A 23,552-nucleotide genomic window follows, 5' to 3' on the forward strand; every position below is an offset into this window, starting at 1 on the left:
GTATACAGCTAATTTAGTGTTCCGACTAATTTCATTCTTATTCCATATGAATTTATTCAATTGACTTCCCACGATACCAGCTTTGCTGATTCTGTTGTCTATTTCTATATTTAGTTTACCATCTTCATTAAAAATTGTGCCTAAGTAGCTGAAATGTTTTACTTGTTCCACAGGTTCTCCATTCACAACACAGTTAACATTTTCAATGATTCTGCCTATTTTCATTGTCTTTGTCTTTTTATTGCTGACCTTCATACCATATCTATTACAACAGCTATTCAATTTAGTCAGAGAATCTTGCAGACTTGTAGCGGATTTATTTAGAAGTATAACATCATCCGCATAAAGCAAAGAGCTGACATTAACATCTCCAATTTTGATATCAGGTTTAATACCACATTCCTTCATAATGTGATCCATATAGATAATGAATAACAGAGGGGATAATGTACATCCTTGTCTCACACCAGATTTAAAATTAAACCATCTTCCTGTACTTCCTTCAATTCTAACTGCTGACTCACAACTCAAATAAAGACTAAGTATTGCTTGATATAATGCCCCATTGACACCATATAACTGCAGCATATTGAATAGCTTCTCTCTTGGCACCTTGTCATATGCCTTTTCCAAATCGACAAAAACTTAAATAGAGATCTTTGTTATATTCCCATGCTTTCTCGACTATTTGTCGTAAAGTGAAGATCTGATCCTGACAGCCTCTATTTGGCCTGAATCCAGCTTGTTCTTCACCAAGCTTTTCTTCCACAATTCTTCTCAACCGTTTCTCAAGTATACTTGCATAGATCTTGCCAGGAACACTCAGTAGGGAAATACCTCTGTAATTCTCACATTCAGTTTTATTTCCCTTTTTATATATGGGTACTATGAGAACTCTACTCCAATCATCAGGAATTCGTCCCTCTGTCCAGGCTTTCTGAACTATGCAGTGCAGCCACTGTAAGACTCTTATACCACCATACTTCAGCATTTCTGGTCGAATATTATCTACTCCTGCTGCCTTTCCACATTTCAAGCCTTTGATGGCTTTTTCTACTTCAAGTATGGATATGTTTTCCTGACTGCATGCCTGGTCAGTGTTTTTTATCACTGTGCTGTCATCACTGCTTGTTTCATTTAGCAGTTTTTCAAAGTAATTACTCCATACTTCAAGGATATCTTTTTCTCCTGTTTTCATTTCACCTTTATCATCTCTAATTCCTTTTACTGCACTCTTTCCTCCATTCCTAAGCTTCTTCAACAACCTCCAGAATATTTTGCCACCTTCTTGATATTTATTTTGTATATTCTTGCCAAAGTCCTCCCATGACTTTTGTTTAGCTAGTTTTACACACTGTTTAGCTTTCTTACATTTGTCTCTGTATTCTGTAAGAGTAAAAGCTGACTTATTTGCCAGGAACTTTTGATATGCTTTCTTCTTTTCCTTCACTGCCTCTTTAACTTCCTGTGTCCACCAGGGAGTTCTGATTTTTTTATCTTTGCACACAACCTCACCACATGCCTCTCTGGCAGAATCAATCAATGTTTTCTTCAGAGTTTCCCACTGAATCTCCAAGGTTTGATTCCTGTTCTCAAACTCTTTCATTTTCTTTTCAATAATATTTCTGTATTTTAGTCTACAGTTCACATCTGAGAGCTGCTCAACTTTTATTCACTTTAAAACTTTCTTACATGTTATTCTTTTCAATATGAAATTCAAGTTTATCCTGCTCAAGACTAAATAGTGATCACTTCCAATTTCAAATCCTCTGTACACTCTGGTGTCCTGCACCAGGAGAAAACATCACTATCAACAATAACATAGTCAATGAGACTTTTCTTATTCCTAGCCTCTTCTCTCCATGTGAATTTGTGCACATTTTTATGTTGGAACATGGTGTTAGTAATAACCAGTCCATGTCCTGAGCAGAAATCCAACAGATATTTGCCATTATTATTAGCTTTGCTCTTTTCTCCAAATTTTCCCAAAATATTTTTGTATGTCTCACAATCATTTCCTACTCTACTATTTAGATCCCCAACAAGGACCAACTTTTCCTTTTTTCATTGTGTCAGTTGCTTTTTCTAAAGCCTCAAAAAATTCCTCCACTTCTACCTTAGTAGAACCTTCTGTGGGACCATAGGCACAAATAAATCTCATTGTCCAGTTCCCCATTCTCATATTTGCCCACATTACTCTACTTGAGACTGACTGCCATTGAAGAAGATTAGCCTCGTATTTTGTGTTGAATACTATGGCTACTCCTTCTTTTCCGTGATTGTTATTGCCTGAATATAACATTTTGTATTTATTGCTCAGAAAGATCTCACCAGTTTTGGTCTTTTTTGTTTCAGTCACCCCTATTATGTCGATCTGGTACTTATCTAATTCCTCAGCTAGCTCCATTTCTTTGCCATTCAGGCTTCTTACGTTGATAGTACCGATCTTTAACTCTGGTGATGTTGAGTTGGGGTTTGTTTTCAGATTTGTTCCAGTAGCTGACTTTTCGCTGTTCGCCCTGGTTCCCTGGTGAAAACAACGGGGGCCTTGTTTAACCGGGCAACGCCCCAGCCGGCATGAAATTTTGTCATGTTGTACCATCATTTTTTTTATTTTGGTTTAACCAATAAGAATACAATTTGGTCAGCTAAATCCCAAATTGCCAGCCCATCCTCGTTCGTTCAGTATCAAAGTATATACCCAACAGGGTGCACCACGAGAAGGTGAGGATTGGACATTAGGTCAGAAGCCCTGGTCGGTTCTCCGCATTCCTTTAAAGGCTATGTGGAGGTCTCCTCTCAGTTATACAGCTTTGACCCTTAAGCATCCCTCAGTGTTAGTGAGTGTAATATTATGCACTTTGGTTTGAGACTTCCTGGTTCCATATTATATTCTTGGGATTATGCTACAAGAAACTGATCAGGCTAGGGATCTTACAGTTATGATGTATAGGAAATTTAACTTCAGAAATTACATTGTTAAAATTGCAAATACAACTCAGAGGACAATTGCAATGTTGAAACAAGCATTGACATATAAATGTCATATTACCACTTTACAAGGTCTTGCTAGAACTGCATCTGGACTACTATTTGCACATTTGGACTCCTTATTGGTAGAATTGGTTTGGAGCAGATAAAAGGGACTGAAGAAAGGGTGCAAAGAAGAGTAACAAAGATGATATCAGCATTATTGATTGTAGATTATGAGGACATATAAGAGAGTATGTGGACTACGGACATTGGCAAACAGTAGGAAGGGTGATATGATAGAAATCTATAAGCTTCTGAAAGGATGTTAGAAACTATCAACTGATGCAATTTTTCATTATATGGCAGTAGAGAGAGAGAGAGAGAGAGAAGGGCACTTCAATAGAAGCTAAGTTTGCAGTTAAAGGCATGCGAGTTAGATTTTGCTCTTGTAGAGCAGCGAATGAATAGAACAGTTTGCCTGTTAAAGTAGCAAGTGCATTCAGCGTGAATGAGTAATAGAAAATATGATAGATAGCGTAGGTGATCTACAACCTCCTTTGAGTTCTTGATGCCATATAGGTCTTGGATATTATTAATAATAATGATTATTATTTCCACTGTTATTCATCATCTATATGGATTACATGAAAGAAAGTGACATTTATCTGATATCAAGATTGGAGAAGTTAATCTCATCTCTTTATTTTATGCTGATGATGCTATACTGTTACATTAACCCAGTGCACATCTGCAGGATTCCCTAACTAAATTGAATAACTGTTGCATTAAATTTTGTATGAAAATAATAAAACAAAAAAAAAAAATTTGAAAACAGACAACAACATTGAAAACATTACCTGCATTCTAGATGAACAAGTAATACATTTCAGGTATTTAGTAAGAATTTTTGGAAAGACGGCAAACTAAATATGAAAATAGACAAGGGGGGTGCTTAAGGGTCAAGGCTGTATAACTGAGAGGAGACCTCCACATAGCCTTTAAAGGAATGCAGAGAACCGACCAGGGCTTCTGACCTAATGTCCAATCCTCACCTTCTCGTGGTGCACCCTGTTGGGTATCTACTTGGATACTGAACGGACGAGGATGGGCTGGCAATTTGGGATTTAGCCGACCAAATTGTATTCTTATTGGTTAAACCAAAATATAGAATGATGGTACAACATGACAAAATTTCATGCCGGCTGGGGCGTTGCCCGGTTAAACAAGGCCCCCGTTGTTTTCGCCAGGGAACCAGGGCGAACAGCGAAAAGTCAGCTACTGGAACAAATCTGAAAACAAACCCCAACTCAACATCACCAGAGTTAAAGATCGGTACTATCAACGTAAGAAGCCTGAATGGCAAAGAAATGGAGCTAGCTGAGGAATTAGATAAGTACCAGATTGACATAATAGGGGTGACTGAAACAAAAAAGACCAAAACTGGTGAGATCTTTCTGAGCAATAAATACAAAATGTTATATTCAGGCAATGACAATCAAGGAAAAGAAGGAGTAGCCATAGTATTCAACACAAAATACGAGGCTAATCTTCTTGAATGGCAGTCAGTCTCAAGTAGAGTAATGTGGGCAAATATGAGAATGGGGAACTGGACAATGAGACTTATTTGTGCCTATGGTCCCACAGAAGGTTCTACTAAGGTAGAAGTGGAGGAATTTTTTGAGGCTTTAGAAAAAGCAACTGACACGATGAAAAAGGAAAAGTTGGTCCTTGTTGGGGATCTAAATAGCAGAGTAGGAAATGATTGTGAGACATACAAAAATATTTTGGGAAAATTTGGAGAAAAGAGCAAAGCTAATAATAATGGCAAATATCTGTTGGATTTCTGCTCAGGACATGGACTGGTTATTACTAACACCATGTTCCAACATAAAAATGTGCACAAATTCACATGGAGAGAAGAGGCTAGGAATAAGAAAAGTCTCATTGACTATGTTATTGTTGATAGTGATGTTTTCTCCTTGGTGCAGGACACCAGAGTGTACAGAGGATTTGAAATTGGAAGTGATCACTATTTAGTCTTGAGCAGGATAAAATTGAATTTCATATTGAAAAGAATAACATGTAAGAAAGTTTTAAAGCGAATAAAAGTTGAGCAGCTCTCAGATGTGAACTGTAGACTAAAATACAGAAATATTATTGAAAAGAAAATGAAAGAGTTTGAGAACAGGAATCAAACCTTGGAGATTCAGTGGCAAACTCTGAAGGAAACATTGATTGATTCTGCCAGAGAGGCATGTGGTGAGGTTGTGTGCAAGGATAAAAAAATCAGAACTCCCTGGTGGACACAGGAAGTTAAAGAGGCAGTGAAGGAAAAGAAGAAAGCATATCAAAAGTTCCTGGCAAATAAGTCAGCTTTTACTCTTACAGAATACAGAGACAAATGTAAGAAAGCTAAACAGTGTGTAAAACTTGCTAAACAAAAGTCATGGGAGGACTTTGGCAAGAATATAGAAAATAAATATCAAGAAGGTGGCAAAATATTCTGGAGGTTGTTGAAGAAGCTTAGGAATGGAGGAAAGAGTGTTGTAAAAGGAATTAGAGATGATAAAGGTGAAATGAAAACAGGAGAAAAAGATATCCTTGAAGTATGGAGTAATTACTTTGAAAAACTGCTAAATGAAACAAGCAGTGATGACAGCACAGTGATAAAAAACGCTGACCAGGCATGCAGTCAGGAATACATATCCATACTTGAAGTAGAAAAAGCCATCAAAGGCTTGAAATGTTGAAAGGCAGCAGGAGTAGATGATATTCGACCAGAAATGCTGAAGTATGGTGGTATAAGAGTCTTACAGTGGCTGCACTGCATAGTTCAGAAAGCCTGGACAGAGGGACGAATTCCCGATGATTGGAGTAGAGCTCTCATAGTACCCATATATAAAAAGGGAAATAAAACTGAATGTGAGAATTACAGAGGTATTTCCCTACTGAGTGTTCCTGGCAAGATCTATGCAAGTATACTTGAGAAACGGTTGAGAAGAATTGTGGAAGAAAAGCTTGGTGAAGAACAAGCTGGATTCAGGCCAAATAGAGGCTGTCAGGATCAGATCTTCACTTTACGACAAATAGTCGAGAAAGCATGGGAATATAACAAAGATCTGTATTTAAGTTTTGTCGATTTGGAAAAGGCATATGACAAGGTGCCAAGAGAGAAGCTATTCAATACGCTGCAGTTATATGGTGTCAATGGGGCATTATATCAAGCAATACTTAGTGTTTATTTGAGTTGTGAGTCAGCAGTTAGAATTGAAGGAAGTACAGGAAGATGGTTTAATGTTAAATCTGGTGTGAGACAAGGATGTACATTATCCCCTCTGTTATTCATTATCTATATGGATCACATTATGAAGGAATGTGGTATTAAACCTGATATCAAAATTGGAGATGTTAATGTCAGCTCTTTGCTTTATGCGGATGATGTTATACTTCTAAATAAATCCGCTACAAGTCTGCAAGATTCTCTGACTAAATTGAATAGCTGTTGTAATAGATATGGTATGAAGGTCAGCAATAAAAAGACAAAGACAATGAAAATAGGCAGAATCATTGAAAATGTCAACTGTGTTGTGAATGGAGAACCTGTGGAACAAGTAAAACATTTCAGCTACTTAGGCACAATTTTTACTGAAGATGGTAAACTAAATATAGAAATAGACAACAGAATCAGCAAAGCTGGTATGGTGGGAAGTCAATTGAATAAATTCATATGGAATAAGAAAGAAATTAGTCTGAACACTAAATTAGCTGTATACAAGACAGTGTTCAAACCAATTTTAACTTATGGATCTGAGAGCTGGGTCAGAAGTAAAACACTTGACCAAAGACTAGAGACCGCAGATATGAGAGTCCTAAGAAAGATTTGAGGCGTTAACAGATGGCATCAATGGCAATATCATATTAAAAATGAGGATATTAGGAAAGAACTTGACATTGTCAGCATCCCGGAATGCGTTAGCAGAGCTAATCTCAGATGGTATGGTCACTTAAATAGAATGGGAGAGGAAAGATTAGCAAAACAAGTGTTTTCTGCCAGGGTGGCAGGAAAACGACCCAGAGGAAGACCAAGATTTAGGTGGATTAATACGGTACAAAGCGCCTTAGACGATAGAAATATAAGATCTGATAATGTTGGAGTCTTGACAAGTAACAGACTGATTTGGAGGAAAATTGTAGATAGGAAGTTAGTAATGATGTAATTTTTTCATGTAGTACTGTCATATCCTGTACACCCCTTGAGGGTACATGGCAGGAATTTGATGATGATGATGATGATGACAATAGAATTAAGAATTATAAACACGAATGTTTTAATGTTTGCCAAATATTTCAGTCTGAAACTAACAGACCATCCTCAATGGCTTGATAAAAACAGCTTTTACAAAGTGGAATACAAAAAATTGATCATTCAAAAGTAGAACGAGCCACATGATGTTACATTGCTAAGCATTAAAGAGAGGTAAATTTCATCAGAGTGATGAATAAATTATAGGTATTAATTCACAGTTTCATATAACAATCTTAATTTATTCATTAATTTATTCAATTGAGACCTTAATTTAAAGGTCTCAATTTAAAAATTTTTTTAATTTTTAAATTGAGACCTTTTATTCTTACATTAGACTAATGTAAGAATTAAAGGTCTCAATTTAAAAATTAAAAAAATAATAATAATAAAATAAAAAAAAATTTTAGTGTGTTATCTCCCATATTTTTGACAAGGATATACAGTCATTTTGATTCAAGTTAGGGCATTGAAGTAAGGACTCGGCACTGTCTTTGAATAGGCGTTCGAATTTATAGAACTACAGAAGAAAAATTTCTCTGTTACTTCAAGATTGCTCAACATACCAAGAACTTGATCATGAACCCACCAACAGGCAACTGAAGAAATTAAATTCCCTTCTAGAAGAGGTGATAAGTTTAGATGCAGACACTATAGAAAGGTTAAAAACACATTTTGCAAGACCTCCTAGATTTTATGGTCTATCTAAAATTCACAAGACAGACATTCCTCTCCATCCTATACTTGACTGTATTGATTCTCACCTACTTATCGCATTATTTAGTGAAATTATTGAAATCACATTAGGCAAATTATGCTCTTTTTTGAAAAACCCTTCGGATTTCTTAAATAAATTAAAAAATATCTCATTACAACCTACTGATCTTATGGTGAACTTCGATGTAGAATCTCTATATACTAATATACCTCTCAAAGAGACTTTACAACTACTTGCTGACATCTTCTCACAAGATATCATAAAATTATTTGATTTCGTGATGCACTCTGGATATTTCTTGTGTCAAAACAAATTCTACAACCAAGTGGAAGGAATGGCCATGGGAAGTCCACTTTCACCTGCTTTAGCCAATATATTTGGAACATCTAGAAGACATCCTGTTTTCATCTATAATTCCTCAACCAACCTTTTGGGTGAGATGTATAGATGACATCTTTTCAGTGTGGGCTCACAACAGAGATTCGTTACCTTCCTTTTTAGCCAAAATCAATTCCTTGAGATTCCATGGAGATTGAAAAAGCAAGTTATCCTTTTTAGACATCCGCTCACCTTCAGGTATTCTGATAACAACAGTTTAACAGAAAACCCACTTTTACTGGACATTACATTCTCAAACAATCTGCCCATCATCCTTATTAAAAAACAGGAATTATAAAATGTTTAATTTGACGAACTAGAACTAATTGCTCAACTCTCCATGAATTACAGAAAGAACTTTCAACTATCAAACATCACATGAAATTAAATGGCTTCTCTGAAAAAACTACACAACATCTGTTCAATTCCTAAAATTCAGTCCAGAATGACAAAGAATCAATACATTGAGTTCCAATTCCACATATTTCCGGAATTTCGGAATCAATTTCAAGAATTCTGAAGAAATATGATTTAACAGCCATTTATATCCTTATTAACAAAATATCCATCTATTTCCCCTCTTCTAAAGATAAACGCTCAACTATGTCTCTGCCTGGTGTATATCAAGTTCCTTGTAACTGCAATCTGTCGTACTTTGGACAAACCAGATGCTCTATAGAAAAAGAATGCAAGAACATCAATCATACATTCTTCACAACAAATCCGATAAGTCTGGATTGGCGCTGCACAGGATAGAGACAAGCCACAACATTCTCTGGTCCAAGACTCGCCTTCTACACAGATGTTGCTATAAATTCGAACGCCTATTCAAAGAGAGTGCTGAGGCCTTACTTCAATGCCCTAACTTGAATCGAAATGACTGTATATTCTTGTCAAAAATATGGGAAAGTTTAATCTGGATAACACACTAAAAAAAAATTTTTTTTTTTTTAATTGAGACTTTTAACTCTTACATTAGTCTAATGTTATCTTTAATTGAATTTATAAATTAAGATTGTTATATGAAACTGTGAATTAATACCTATAATTTATTCATCACTCTGATGAAATTTATCTCTCTTTAATGCTTAGCAATGTAACATTACGCAGCTCATTCTACTTTTGAAAGATCAATTTTTTGTATTCCACCTTGTAAAAACTGTTCCTATCAAGCCACTGAGGATAGTCTGTTAGTTTCAGACTGAAATATTTGGCAAACATTAAAATATTCTTGTGTTAACGTGTTTATGATTCTTAATTTAATGTTACAAGTGTCTCTATAAGGAGTAAGAGAGAAATTAGTTAAAACATTGAACTAGCTGTGTATGAAACAGTGGTGAAACCTATTTTAACTTATGGATCTGAGGGCTGACTTAGCAATTGTCAGAGATATGAGAGTTCTGAGAAAGACTAGCAGAGTGAAATGGCTTTATTATCCTCTTATTCAGTGTTGAAATTTGTCAAGATGTCTGGAACAATAAATCATGGCCTAAGAATTGGTACACCTCTGTTCTGATTCTTATTGCTATTAAAAAAAAAGGGGAATAATACAAAATGTAGCAATTATAGAAGTATCAGTTTAATGTCATCTAAGCAACATCTTTCTAAAGATTTACTCTAGGATTGAGAAGAAAATAGAAAGTTTACTTTCTAGAACCAAGGAGGATTCCATAAAAACGAGATTACAATAGATTACTTATTTATACATCTCATTGGGGAAAAATATATTGAACATAGTATTTTATTATGTCATAATTTTATAGATATACAGAAGGCCTTTGATTCATTATGGCATGAGGCATTGTGGAGAATACTGAACCAAGATGGAATAGATAATAAAATACTACATGATAGAATACTTTAGCCCAATTAAAACTCTCTGCTTCCTCAGAAATGCTAATAGAAATCAATGATAACTATAGCAAATCTTTCAAAATGGAAAGAAGTGTGCATCAAGGCTGCATACTTTCACTGATGCATTTTAACCTACTATATTTGGAATATATAATAAACTTAGCCTTGGAAAACAGCAGTATCAGAATTACAGCTGGTGACAAAAAAAAAATCAATAAGCTCAGATTTGCTGATGACATTGACCTAATAGCAGAGAATGAACATCTGTTGCAAGAATTAACAGACCAGATTTTCTAAGGTACGTAATGATTATGGATTAACAGTCTGCATTCACAAATAAAAAAAAAATGTCTTCAGGCAATAAGCCTATGAAAATTTCAGTTAATGATGAAAAATTGTAAGTAGAAATATTCACCTATTTGGGAAGCATACAACACAGAAATGGCTGGTCTAAACATTATATTAAAGCACACATTGCTAAAGCAGCTATTGCTCTTCAGAGGTTGTAGGAACTTTGGAAGGTATCTCATCAATACCCTTGTTAACTCTATCTTATTATAAGGATGTGAGAGTTGGACATTGCTAAAGGAAGATGAGAAAAGACTATTAGTCTTCGAGATGAAGTGCTACAGAAAACTTTTGAAAATACCATACATGGCATGCTTAACAAATGACGAGGTTCGAAGGAAAATCTGCTCCATTGCTAGAGCACAAGAAAATATCATCATTAAAATGCACTGGAAACAACTCTGGTGACTGGGCCACATGGCTAAATTAGATACTTTACCTAAAATTGCACTAAGAGGGCTTGATATCTAGTAAAAAAAATACGTTTATACCCTAGAACATCAACGATATGATGCTATTAGGAACCTAAAGAAGTCAGATAAGAAAAGGATATCTGCTTTTGAGATGTGGTGCTACAGAAGGCTGTTGAGGATATCATATACTGAAAGGCGTACAAATGAATGGGTGTTAGAAAAGTTCAGTAAAACTTTAAGGCTCCTTAAGGATATTGACAAAAGAAAGTTAAAATATTTTGGACACATTGAAAGGATTGAAGGAGGACTTCTCTTCTCAGAACAGTAATAGAAGATAAAGTTCCTGGAAAAAGACGAAGGGTAGACCATCAATGAGATGGATGGATGGTGTGTGTGTGGAGCAACTAATCTTCAGAGAGTTGAAGTCTCCAGAAAAGCAAACAACAGGACTAAATAGCAAGGCCTGGTGTGGCACATCACTGAGCATCAGAGTGACCATATGGCATCTGTGGATGTCCAGTGAACATATAGATAGAGGAGTCTAAGGAACAATTTAGTCAACCAGAAAGTATCAGCTTCCTAGCTATAGTGTACAGGGTGTTTCAGGAGGAATAATAAATATTCTGGTAGGTGATAGTATTGATTATTCTGAGTAAAGAAGTTCATATGAACATGTGTCCAATTGTCAAAAAGGAATGCACAGATACAGCTGTTTGAAACTGGCATACACAGGTCTCTGTAGATCAAGTGACCAGCACCCAGCTCTCTGAATCAGATGTAACCAAGAAGCAGTTATAGCCTGACACAATTTCATGTTAGAAGTGTTGTTAAGAATGCTGCATATCTTTACATATGCTGATATAATGCTCATTTACACTTTTTGTAATGGAAGTGCTGTTGCTGCTTGGAGAGAATACTGTCAACAGTTTTCTAACCTCAGGATTCAAGAGTGTTTATTAGCATTTACAACAAACTGCATGAGACTGGTGCTGTTCCCAGGAGTCATATTTTTTTTGAAAGTGAAATGAACAAAATGTGGATGAAGTAGAACACATTCTTCAGTTGGTAGAACATAGTCTTACTATAGGCACATGGAGAATTTCTGCATGTATCAGTGTTCCACATAGAATAGTATTGCAAATATTATGTAAGCAAAGTTTGTACTCATTTCACAGCAGGTGCAACACCTTCCAGGAGATGAAGGCATTCGATTGGAATTTTGTTGGGGGTAAATGCTAATCGCCGATTAATTCCATTAATTCTGATCACTGATGAAGCTACTTTCACCTGTGACTGTATTAACAACACCCATAACTGCCATTAGTGATCTGACGAAAATCCACATATCACTGTAGAAACAAATTTCCAATATTGTTTTAATGTAAACGTGTGGTGCAGTATGATTGACAATCACTTGATTGGGCCTGTTATGTTACCAAATTGTCTTGCAGAGTCCATTTATCTACAATTTCTGCAAAGCAAAATTCCACTACTATTGGAGGATGTTCCTTTGGATACAAGGATTGGTATGGTCTTTCAGCACGATGGAGCTCCTGCACATTATAGCCATCAGGTGACACAATATCTAAATCGAACTTTCCCTGAATGATGGATCAGCCGTGGTGGTCCCGTTCATTGGCCACCAAGGTCTCCAGATCTCACTCCCTTTTGCTTTGTGGGGACAAAGAAAAGGTAAATACAAGAGACTATCGCTTGCATTAAGGATAATGCTACTCTCATAAAAGAATGTCAAGATGACCTCAGAAAAACATGTACTACCACAAGAGTTCCAAACAATTTTCGAAACATTTATTGTGAACTGTAAATTACGGTATTTGTCAATTATTTGTGTTTTGTATCATTCTAACAGCACAATAAATATAAACATTTATCATTCTTCAATATTTCTCATAATAGCTTTTTATGTGCTGGTTTCAAACAGCTGACAATTGGACACGACACACATGTTTATATGAACTTTTTTTACTCAAAGTAATCAATACTATGACCTACCAAAATATTTACTGTTATTCCTGAAACACTGTATATGCATGTCTAATGTAAAAGAACTTACTCATGCATATGTATAACCTGATGAAATAAATAATTAGAGATAAAAAGATTAAAAGATATTTTATGAATTTATTTCAAGGACTTAAATTGCAATAGATAACTCTGCAGTGATAAAGTAAGAACTTGAATGTATGCGAGCAGTGTAAAAATAAGCTTACATTCACATATTTTATCTTTGTTTAAAATCAGTCATTACTGTGTTAAAATAGATTTTTATTTATTTCTAGTATGACCAGTATAGAACTCCTATGGAAAACATTGGTTTGCAAGATTCTTTATTGTCTAGATTTGATTTGTTATTTATTATGCTGGATAAGGTGAGTTTCAGTATTATAATTTATCTTTAATTTGAAGTATTCAGTGTTTTATACTGATACCATCATCAGTCAAAGATATTTTGCATGTTTCTAGATATTCTTAAATATCTAAAGTGATTTTTGCATTATTATCTTATGCTTGAAAAAGAGCACTATCATAGTGAGCTATAATAATGTCTGGTTGTAAATGGATATAAACATAGAGAGCACAAATTCACCATAGTTCAAAATACTGTGTGAGGACTTGTAGCATTAGTAACTTAGAGTGACATTATCTGTGAATTTCACTCATTTGATACACCTGTGTAAATCATTTAGAGGCAATGCCCAAAGTTTACCCACCTAGGCAATAACAAGATAAAGCCAGAATAACAAGAAATATTATGACTGAAAGCTAAACCCTTCATGACAAAACTGTTCAACAATATTTGTTTGGTTTAGTCCTCAGCAGTTAAAGATCAGCAGTTGTTTCTCACTGTAGAGGACCTGTAAAGATTGTGCAGAAAGTTTATTATTGTAGTTAGTTTGGAGTAGTGAATTTCTTTGGTATTGTACCTGTGCAGCTTTACTCAGGATTTTCCAGTAGTTTGTTATAGTGAGTGTTATATGTTGTAATATTTGATATAGTGAGAATCATAGGTATTTGCTTCAACTATAACAGTGTCTGAAAGAAGTGTATTATATATATAGTATATTTATTTGAACTGCATTGTGTGTTATTATTTAAGTATAGCTTATTATGATAAAGTAAAAATACTAATGTTTTAAATTCTGTCTGAATCCTCAGTCTGAAGATTATGATGCTCATATATTTGATATTAAAACCAAAAAAAAAAAAAAAAGCAAAGATAATTTTGGTAACAGAGTTGGTACAGTGGGTGAGCCAAGAATGTTTTTCCATTTTTATTAATTTAATTTAATTTATTTTTTTATTTACCCAACTAGGTTAGAGAGAAGATAAATAAATGTGATTATATTAAAATAAAGATTATCAATTGGAGATAACTGTGTGTATTTTTTTTTGAAGGTAAAGATTATGTGTATTGTACTTGGGCCAGGAGTTGATCAGACTGAGATGGTATGTAATAAGGAGGTGTTGAAGAACTGATAATTTCAGCATAGACATACTTATCAGATAACTAAAAAAACATGAAAAAAACAGTAACAATAAAATAAATTTAAAAATTTTGATTCTTATTTTTTTAATTCATTTTTTTCTTCCTTATATAATGAAAAACTGAATTTAAAAAAATAAGAATCAAAATTTAAAAATTTATTTTAACAGGTTTATTTATTTAAACAGGTTTACTCGTGTTTTTTTTTATCATCTGATAAGTATCATTGCTCTCAGAATGTTGGTTCTTTGTCTTCAACACCTGTTAATCATATACCATTTCAGTCTGATCAAGTCCAGGCCTAAGTACTATATCATCTTTAGTTTCAAAAAACACACATGGGTATGTCAAATTAATCATCCATATTTAATATAATCTAGTTTATTTAGTTTCTTTGTAACCTAGTTGGATGAATTAAAAAAAAAAAAAAACAGACTGGGGAACTGGATAATGAGAATGATTTGTGCCTATTGTCCCCACAGAAGGTTCAAAATTTGGTTCTTATTGGGGATCTAAATAGCAGAGTAGGAAATGATTGTCAGACACAAAAATATTTTGGGAAAATTTGGAGAAAAGAGCAAAGCTAATAATAATGGCAAAATACCTCTTGGATTTCTGCTCAGGACATGGATAAAAATATGCATAAATTCACATGGAGAGAAGAGGCATGGAATAAGAAAAGTCTCATTGACTATGTTATTGTTGATAGTGATGTTTTCTCACTGGTGCAGGACACCAGCATGTACAGAGGATTTGAAATTGGAAGTGATCGCCATTTAGTCTTGAGCAGGATAAAATTGAATTTCATATTAAAAAGAAGAACATGTAAGAAAGTTTTAAAGCTATTAAATTGAGCAGATCTCAGATTTGAACAGTAGACTAAAATGCACAAACATTATTCAAGAAAAAATGAAAGAGTTTGTGAACAGGAAAACCTTGCAGATTCATTGGCAATCCCTGAAGAAGACATTGAGGTTGTCTGCAAGGATAGAAAAAAATCAGAACTCCATGGTGGACACAGAAAGTTAAAGAGAGACAGTGAAGGAAAAGAAGAAAGTATATCCAAAGTTTCTAGCGAATAAATCAGCTTGTGCTCTTAGACAAATGTAAGAAAGCTAAGCACTATGTAAAACTAGCTAAACAAGTCATGGGAAAACTGGGAAGAATATAGAAAATAAATATCAGGAAGGTGGCAAAATATTCTGGAGGCTGTTAAAAAAGCTCAGAAATAGGAGAAAGAATGCTGTAAAAGGAATTAAAGATGATAAAGGAGACATGAAAACTTGAGAAAAAGATATCCTTGAAGTATGGAGTAATTACTGTATTTTTCTTTGAATAATACTTTGAAAAATTGCTAAATGAAATGAGCAGTGACAGCACAGTGATTTAAAAAAAAAAAAAAAAAAAAAAACTCAATAGGCATGTAATCAAGTATGGAGGTATAAAAGTCTTGCAGTGGCTGCACTGCATGGTTCACAAGGCCTGAACAGAGAAACAAATTGCAGATGATTGGAGTAGAGCTCTCACTATATATAAAAAGGGAAATAAAACTGAATGTGAGAATTACAGAGGTATTTTCCTACTGAGTGTTCCTGGTAAAATTTATGCAAGTATACTTGAGAAACAGTTGAAAAGGATTGTGGAAGGGAAGCTTGGTAAAGAACAAGCTGCATTCAGGTGAAATAGAGGCTGTCAGGATCAGATTTTCACTTTACAACAAATAGTTAAGAAATCGTGGAAATATAACAAAGATCTGTATTTAAGTTTTGTAGACCTGCAAAAGGAATATGACAAGGTGCCAAGAGAGAAGCTATTCGACATGCTACAGTTATATTGTGTCAATGGGACATTATATCAAGCAATATTTAGTCTTTATTTGGGTTGTAAGTCAGCAGTTAGAATTGTAGGAAGTACAGGAAGATGGTTTAATGTTAAATCTGGTGTCATCATTATCCCCTCTGTTATTCATTATCTATATGGATCACATTATGAAGGAAAGTAGTATTAAATTGGAGATGTTAATCTTAGCTCTTTACTTTATGCACATGATGTAATACTTCTAAATAAATCTGCTACAAGTCTGCAAAATTCCCTGACTGAATTTATTAACTGTTGTAATAGATATAGTATGAAAATCAGCAATAACAAGACAAAGACATGAAAATAGGCAGAAGCATTGAAAGTATCAACTGCATTATGAATGGAGAACCTGTGGAACAAGTAAAACATTTCAGCTATCTAAGCACAGTTTTTAGTGGAGATGGTAAATTAAATATGGTAATAGACAACGGAATCAGCAAAGCTGGTATGGTAGGAAGTGAACTGAATAAATTTATATGGAATAAGAGAGAAATTAGTCAAAACACTAAATTAGCTGTATACAAGACAGTGTTCAAACCAATTTTAACTTATGGATCTGAGAACTGTGTTAGAAGTAAAACACTTGACCAAAGACTAGAGACTGCAGATATGAGAGTCCTGAGAAAGATTAACGGCTTGAACAGATGGCATCAATAGCTTATTATATCATATTGAAAAGGAGGATATTAGGAAATAACTTGACATTATTAGCAGAGCTAACCTCAGGTGTTTTGGTCACTTAAACAGAATGGGAGAGGAAAGATTAGTAAAACAATAAGTATTCTCTGCCAGGTTGGCAAGAAAAAAAGATCCAAGGGAAGACCAAGATATTGGTGGATAGAAATATAAGATCTGATAATGTTGGAGTCTTGACAGATAACTGATTAATTTGGAGGAAAATTGTTGATAGAAAGTTAGTAATGATGCAAGTTTTTCATGTAGTACTATCATAATATCCTGCACACCCTTTGAGGGTACATGTTAGGAATTTGATGATTATTATTATTTATTTATTTTATTTTTTAAATTTATTTTTTTGCATAGTCCAGAAACCTTGATTTAGAGATCAAACATTGAAGTTTTTCAAACCACTTTAGCCCTCCAATAAGCAGGGTGATTTTACACCAATCAATGAAATTCATCTCCCACCTAAAAACAATCACAAACATCCATGTCCATTGTGGAATCTGAACTTTCAACCTGCCAAGCAAATACATTTACCACTCTTTCCAACCAAGGTAGGAAAAAACTAAACCAAGCAACAAAAGTAGTTTTTGTAAAACTTGAAATATGTCGTCTTTCAGTTTAATGTTAAATCTGTTTTATAAACTGTCATAGTTAGCTTATGTGTTTTACATAGATGGATCCAGAAAGTGACCGTGAAATATCAGATCATGTTGTTAGAATGCATCGCTACAGAGCACCAGGAGAAGCTGATGGGGAACGTAAGTAGCACATAATGTTAGCATTTCTAAGAAAGAGCATTGAACTAAAATTAGTTTCATACTTTTGTATTAGGTTGTATTTTGCCCAAAGTATTTTATTAACTCATGCACAGCAAATAAACATTATTGTACATTCTTTTAACTTTTTTTTTTTCTTTTCAGCTGTGATTTTTTTTCTTTCTTTCTATAATTAGCAGAACGAAAGTATATTTCCTCTTTTTTTATTCATCATCCTCAAATTCCTGATATGTACCCTCGAGGGGTACAGGATAACTATGATAGTACTACATGAAAAAGTTACATCATTACTAACTTTCAATTAACAATTTTCCTCCAAATTAATATTATCTGTCAAGACTCCAACATTATCAGGTCTTATATTTCTAATGCACTTTTTACTGTATCAATTCACCTAGATCTTGGCCTTTCCTTGGATATTTTTCTTGCCATCCTGGCAAAGAATACTTGTTTTGCTAACCTTTCCTCTTTCATTCTGTTTGACTATACCACTGAGATTAGCTCTACTAAACATTCCTGATTGCTAACCATGTGAAATTTTTTCCTAATATTATCATTTTTAATATGATACTGCCTTTGATGCCATCACTTCACTCCTCTAGTCTTTTTCTGAACTCTCATATCAGTAGTCTCTAGTCTTTGATCAAGTCTTTATTTCTAAACCAGCTCTCAGATCCATAAGTTAAAATAGGTTGAACACTGTCTTGTATACAACTAATTTAGTGTTTTGACTAATTTCTTTCTTATTGCTTATAATTTATTCATCTGACTTCCTACCATACCAACTTTACTAATTCCGTTCTCTATTGTCATTTTGAATTTGCCAACCTGAAATATTTCACTCATTCTGTAGGTTCACCATTCAGGATATAGTTGATGTTTTCAATGTTTCTGCCTGTTTTTGTTGTCGTTATCTTTTTATTGCTGATTTTGATTATTTTTATTATTAACATAAACCTCCAGGTTGTCAGGGACTCATCAAGGGAAGCCACCACCAAATTTATTATTTATTTTCATACCAAATTTATTATGTGACAGTTATTCAGTATACAGGAAATCTTGCAGACTTGTGCTGGATTTCTTCAGAAGTATAACATTATCTGCATAAAGTACAGCTAAGATTGACATCACCAATTTTGATATCAAATTTAATACCATTTTCCTTCATAACACGATCCATATAGATAATGAATAACAGTGGAGATAATGTGCACCTTTGTTGCACTCCTGATTTAACATCAGACCATCTTTCTTTACCTCCTTCAATTCTAACTGCTGATTACAACTTAAATAGAGACTATGTATTGCTCGATACTTTTTTTTTTTTTTTTTTTTTTAAATGATGTTAAAAGTTGTAACTACCAACATCTGCTACTATTTGGAATTTCTTACTTTTTTTTTTGTGAATACACGAATAATGCATTCCAAAAATCTCGAGATGATATTTGGAATGTGTTATTATAGTCAGTGGCATATTAGCCAGTTAATTTAATGGGTAGAAAAACTCTATAATAAGATCAAACAAATAACAGCTCCGCTGAAACTAGAGAGGAGCAAAAAAGAAACCATATAGCATGCAATATGGAATGTAGATTTGATTTATATCATTCTTATATGTGAAGAACATTTAAAGTAAAGTTGCATAAATCCTTAGAAAACTTTATATTATGTTTTCTATATTATTATGTTGTGATCCTCATCCCTCTTCAGCAGATACAATTTAAATTCACAAGAGTTAACCAAAACACTGAAAGAACACTCACAAAGAAAGAAACTTCAAGCCCTGTTTGTTTATGAAGTCATATCCTATGTTGTTGACATATACAATTGAGGAAATCACTTCAGTTTACACTGAAAAATGTAAATGCCAAAAGCAGCTGAGGTTCAAAAATAACCTGATGAGCAGCATAAATCTAAGTGATTTGGACAGCACTTATCACATTGCACAGTAATTCTGATTATGGGTTTATCAGTCAGAATCACATAATCGGTTAGAGATCATCACATATTCAAATGTAGAGAACAACTTGGATTCCATCCCAGTGTCCAGTCTTCATTTACCTGTAGTAGCACTGGGCTATTATTAGATATTAATGTGAATTTTGAAGAAACAAAAACAGGCTGGAAATTTTGAACTTAACCAAACAAATTATTATTGCAAGTAACCTCCATGAAGTCCAGAGGCTCATTGCAGGGGAGACACTATCCACACATTGTTCCTTAAATGCATTCTCTGGTAAAGCACTCACCACAGTCTCTGGCAATCCATTCCACTCATTCACCACTCTCCAAGAGAAAATCCTCGCAGCCTTGCTAACTAACTACATCCTTACTCATTTTCCAGGAATGACCACTTGTTCTGTTTCTTCTAGAAAATGTGCTTAGAAATGACCTCTGCATTAGTCCTATAAAACCCTTTTAATAACTTCAAAGATTTCTATTATATTTTCTTCTGCCCTATCAACCAACTTCTGCAATCCTTAAACCCTCAGTCTAACCTTGTAACAAGTCATGGAATGACTGTTTATCTTTATCATGGCCACTCCATCACTTCCTCATCGAAACCCAGATTACCCGACTAGATTTGTATGCAGTAATCCATATGTGCCATAGCAAAGCCTTGATAACTTCCTTCTCTCTACTTGTTAAGGTATGTTATTCAGTAACCAAGTAATCCTATGAGCTACCTTGACCACTTTTGCAGTATGCCCTCTGAACTTCAACTTCCTATCCACCAATACCCCAAATCTCCTGGCATACAGTTCTATCAATTGTACACAGCTTGTAATCCTTTTCATCCTGAAATGCGCAACTTTACACTTTTCTACATTAACCTGGCATCCTTTTTTTTTTTTTTTTTCATACCATTAACTTATTTAAATTCTACATGCTCTCTAAATCAACTGTTACACTACCCCAATTGTACATCATCATCAGCAAACAACTGAATATTTTCCTTCAAATCATCGTCATCAAATTCCTGATATGTATCCTCTGGGGATGTACAAGATATTATGATAATACTACATGAAAAACATTACACCATTGCTCATTTCTAATGAAAAATTTTCCTCCAAATGAATCTGTTATCTGTCAAGACCCTAACATTATCAACTCTTATATTTCTGTCTTCTAAGGCACTTTTTACTGCAAAGAACAATGGCGAGTCCTTTCCTAATATCATCATTTTTAATATGATACTGCCATTGATGGCATTTGTACACTCCACTAGTCTTTCTCAGAACTCTCATATCTAGTCTCCAGTCTTGATCAATCCACCTACATCTCGGTCTTCCTCTGGGTCTTTTTTACCCTGGTAAAGAACATTTGTTTTGCTAATCTTTCTTCTTCCATTCTGTTTAAGTGACCATATCATTGGAGATTACCTCTTTTTGGATAACATTTTGGATCCAGGATTAAAGATTGGTTATTAAAACTATACAACACCTGCCTCAGAACTGTAAGGATATCAACTATCTGAGTTGGATACCAACCAACTCTGCTAACACATTCCTGAATACTAGCAGTGGCAAGTTTTTTCCTAATATCATCATTTTTAATATGATACTGCCATTGATGCCATCTGTACACTCCACTAGTCTTTTTCAGAACTCTCATAGCTGTGGTCTCCAGTCTTGATCAAGTGTTTTATTTCTAAGCCAGTTATCAGATCCATAAGTTAAAATTGATCACATAACAATAATCAGGGCATTGCACCAGAAAAGGAGAAAGAAGAAGAGTAAAACCTTTCAAAAGACATATTTCGTTGATTACACCACATTTTTTTATTATTCAGTTCTATAAAACACTGAAATAATAGTTCCCGACTAGTTTCGTAAATCATAGGATTTACATCTTCAGGGGTAAATAGATCACATAACAATAATCAGGATTACAATAACAATTCTCTTGTTTAAACTTACAGTTTAAACAAGAGAATTAATAAATACAAATCATAACCGTCTGGCCATTCATAAAACTCAAATAACAGAATGCAGATATATATAACGTTATTCACGTTGAACAATACTGGATGATGTCACGTGTGCTTGTTCTTGTTCATACAGTCCAAGCTCAGATTTAGGTAGATGTTTTATTAGAGCTGACCACACTTGATGGAGAATTAAACCTTGATTTTTATTGTATTGGGTTGGGTTTTTTAGCATATTAGCAGCTTCTTTAAATTTTCTTATGAATTTTCTTACAGCACTCTTTCCTCCATTTCTTAAGAAGCTTACAAATGGAGGAAAGAGTGCTGTAAAAGGAGTTAGAGATAATGAATGCGTCATGAAAATGGGAAAAAAGATATCCTTGAAGTATGGAGTAATTACTTTGAAAAATTGCTAAATGAAACAAGCAGTGATAGCACAGTGATAAAAAAAACACTGACCAGGCATGCAGTCAGGAATACATATCCATACTTGAAGTAGAAAAAGCCATCAAAGGCTTGAAATGTGGAAAGGCAGCAGGAGTAGATGATATACGACCAGAAATGCTGAGGTATGGTGGTATAAAAGTCTTACAGTGGCTGCACTGCATAGTTCAGAAGGCCTGGCAGAGGGAAGAATTTCTGATAATTGGAGTAGAGCTCTAATACCCATATATAAAAAGGGAAATAAAACTGAATGTGAGAATTACAGAGGTATTTCCCTACTGAGTGTTCTGGGCAAGATTTATGCAAGTACACTTGAGAAACGGTTGAGAAGAATTGTGGAAGAAAAGCTTGGTGAAGAACAAGCTGGATTCAGGCCAAATAGAGGCTGTCAGGATCAGATGTTCACTTTATGACAAATAGTTGAAAACTCATGGGAATATAACAAAGAACTGTATTTAAGTTTTGTCGATCTGGAAAAGGCATATGACAAGGTGCCAAGAGAAAAACTATTCAATACGCTACAGTTATATGTTGTCAATGGGGCATTATATCAAGCGATACTTAGTCTTTATTTGAGTTGTAAGTTAGCAGTTAGAATTGAAGGAAGTACAGTAAGATGATTTAATGTTAATCTGGTGTGAGACAAGGATGTATTATCCCCTCTGTTATTCATTATCTATCTTCTTCTTCTACAGCTTCTCCCACTTAAGTGGGGTCACTGTTTGTTATGAGTCTCCTCCACACCTTCCTGTCTTGGGCTGTCACCACATCCAAGTTCTTCATCCTCAAGTCCTCTTCTACCAGCTCCCTCCATCTCTTCTTTGGCCGCCCACGCTTCCGCCTTCCTTGCACATCCATCTGCATGACCCTTCTTCCCACATATTCGTCCTCCCTCCTCATCACATGACCAAACCAGCTCAACCTTGTCTCCTGTATTTTCGCTCCTAAGTTCGTAACTTTCACTGTTCCCCTGACATAGTCATTTCTCAGACGATCCTTTCTGGTCACACTGCACATCCACCTAAGCATTCTCATCTCTGCTACTTCCATCCTGCTAATGTTATTTTTCCTCAGGGCCACAGTTTCTATAGCATATGTCATAGCTGGCCTCACTACTGTCCTATAAATTTTGCCTTTCAGATTGATCGGCACCCTCTTATCGCATAACACTCCAGCTATCTCCCTCCAGTTCCTCCAACCTGCTTGTATCCTGCATCCCACTTCCTTCTCAGCTCCTCCATCTTCTTCCACTGTTGAACCTAAGTATCTAAAGTCTCTCACCTTCCTGATGACATTTCCTTCCAGCTCCAGATCTGTCTCATGGCCACCGCTCACGGTGCAACACATATACTCTGTCTTACT

General features: G+C 34.7%; 1 protein-coding gene across 1 annotated transcript in view; it reads left to right on the plus strand.

Moving 5' to 3' along the window:
* The window catches only part of Mcm3 (minichromosome maintenance 3), a 322,450-nt gene that overhangs the window by 192,284 nt on the left and 106,614 nt on the right, over positions 1–23,552 (plus strand). The window contains exons 11-12 of the mRNA XM_090392917.1: positions 13,288–13,377; positions 17,713–17,797. Coding sequence (XP_090249043.1) covers positions 13,288–13,377; positions 17,713–17,797 — 175 coding nt within the window. The remainder of the gene's footprint in view (positions 1–13,287; positions 13,378–17,712; positions 17,798–23,552) is intronic.

This window comes from Typopeltis vanoorti, chromosome 5 (genome assembly GCF_054136105.1).
Source record: "Typopeltis vanoorti isolate ZY-2024b chromosome 5, IOZ_Tvanoo_1.0, whole genome shotgun sequence".
Classification (NCBI taxonomy): Eukaryota; Metazoa; Arthropoda; class Arachnida; order Uropygi; family Thelyphonidae; genus Typopeltis; species Typopeltis vanoorti.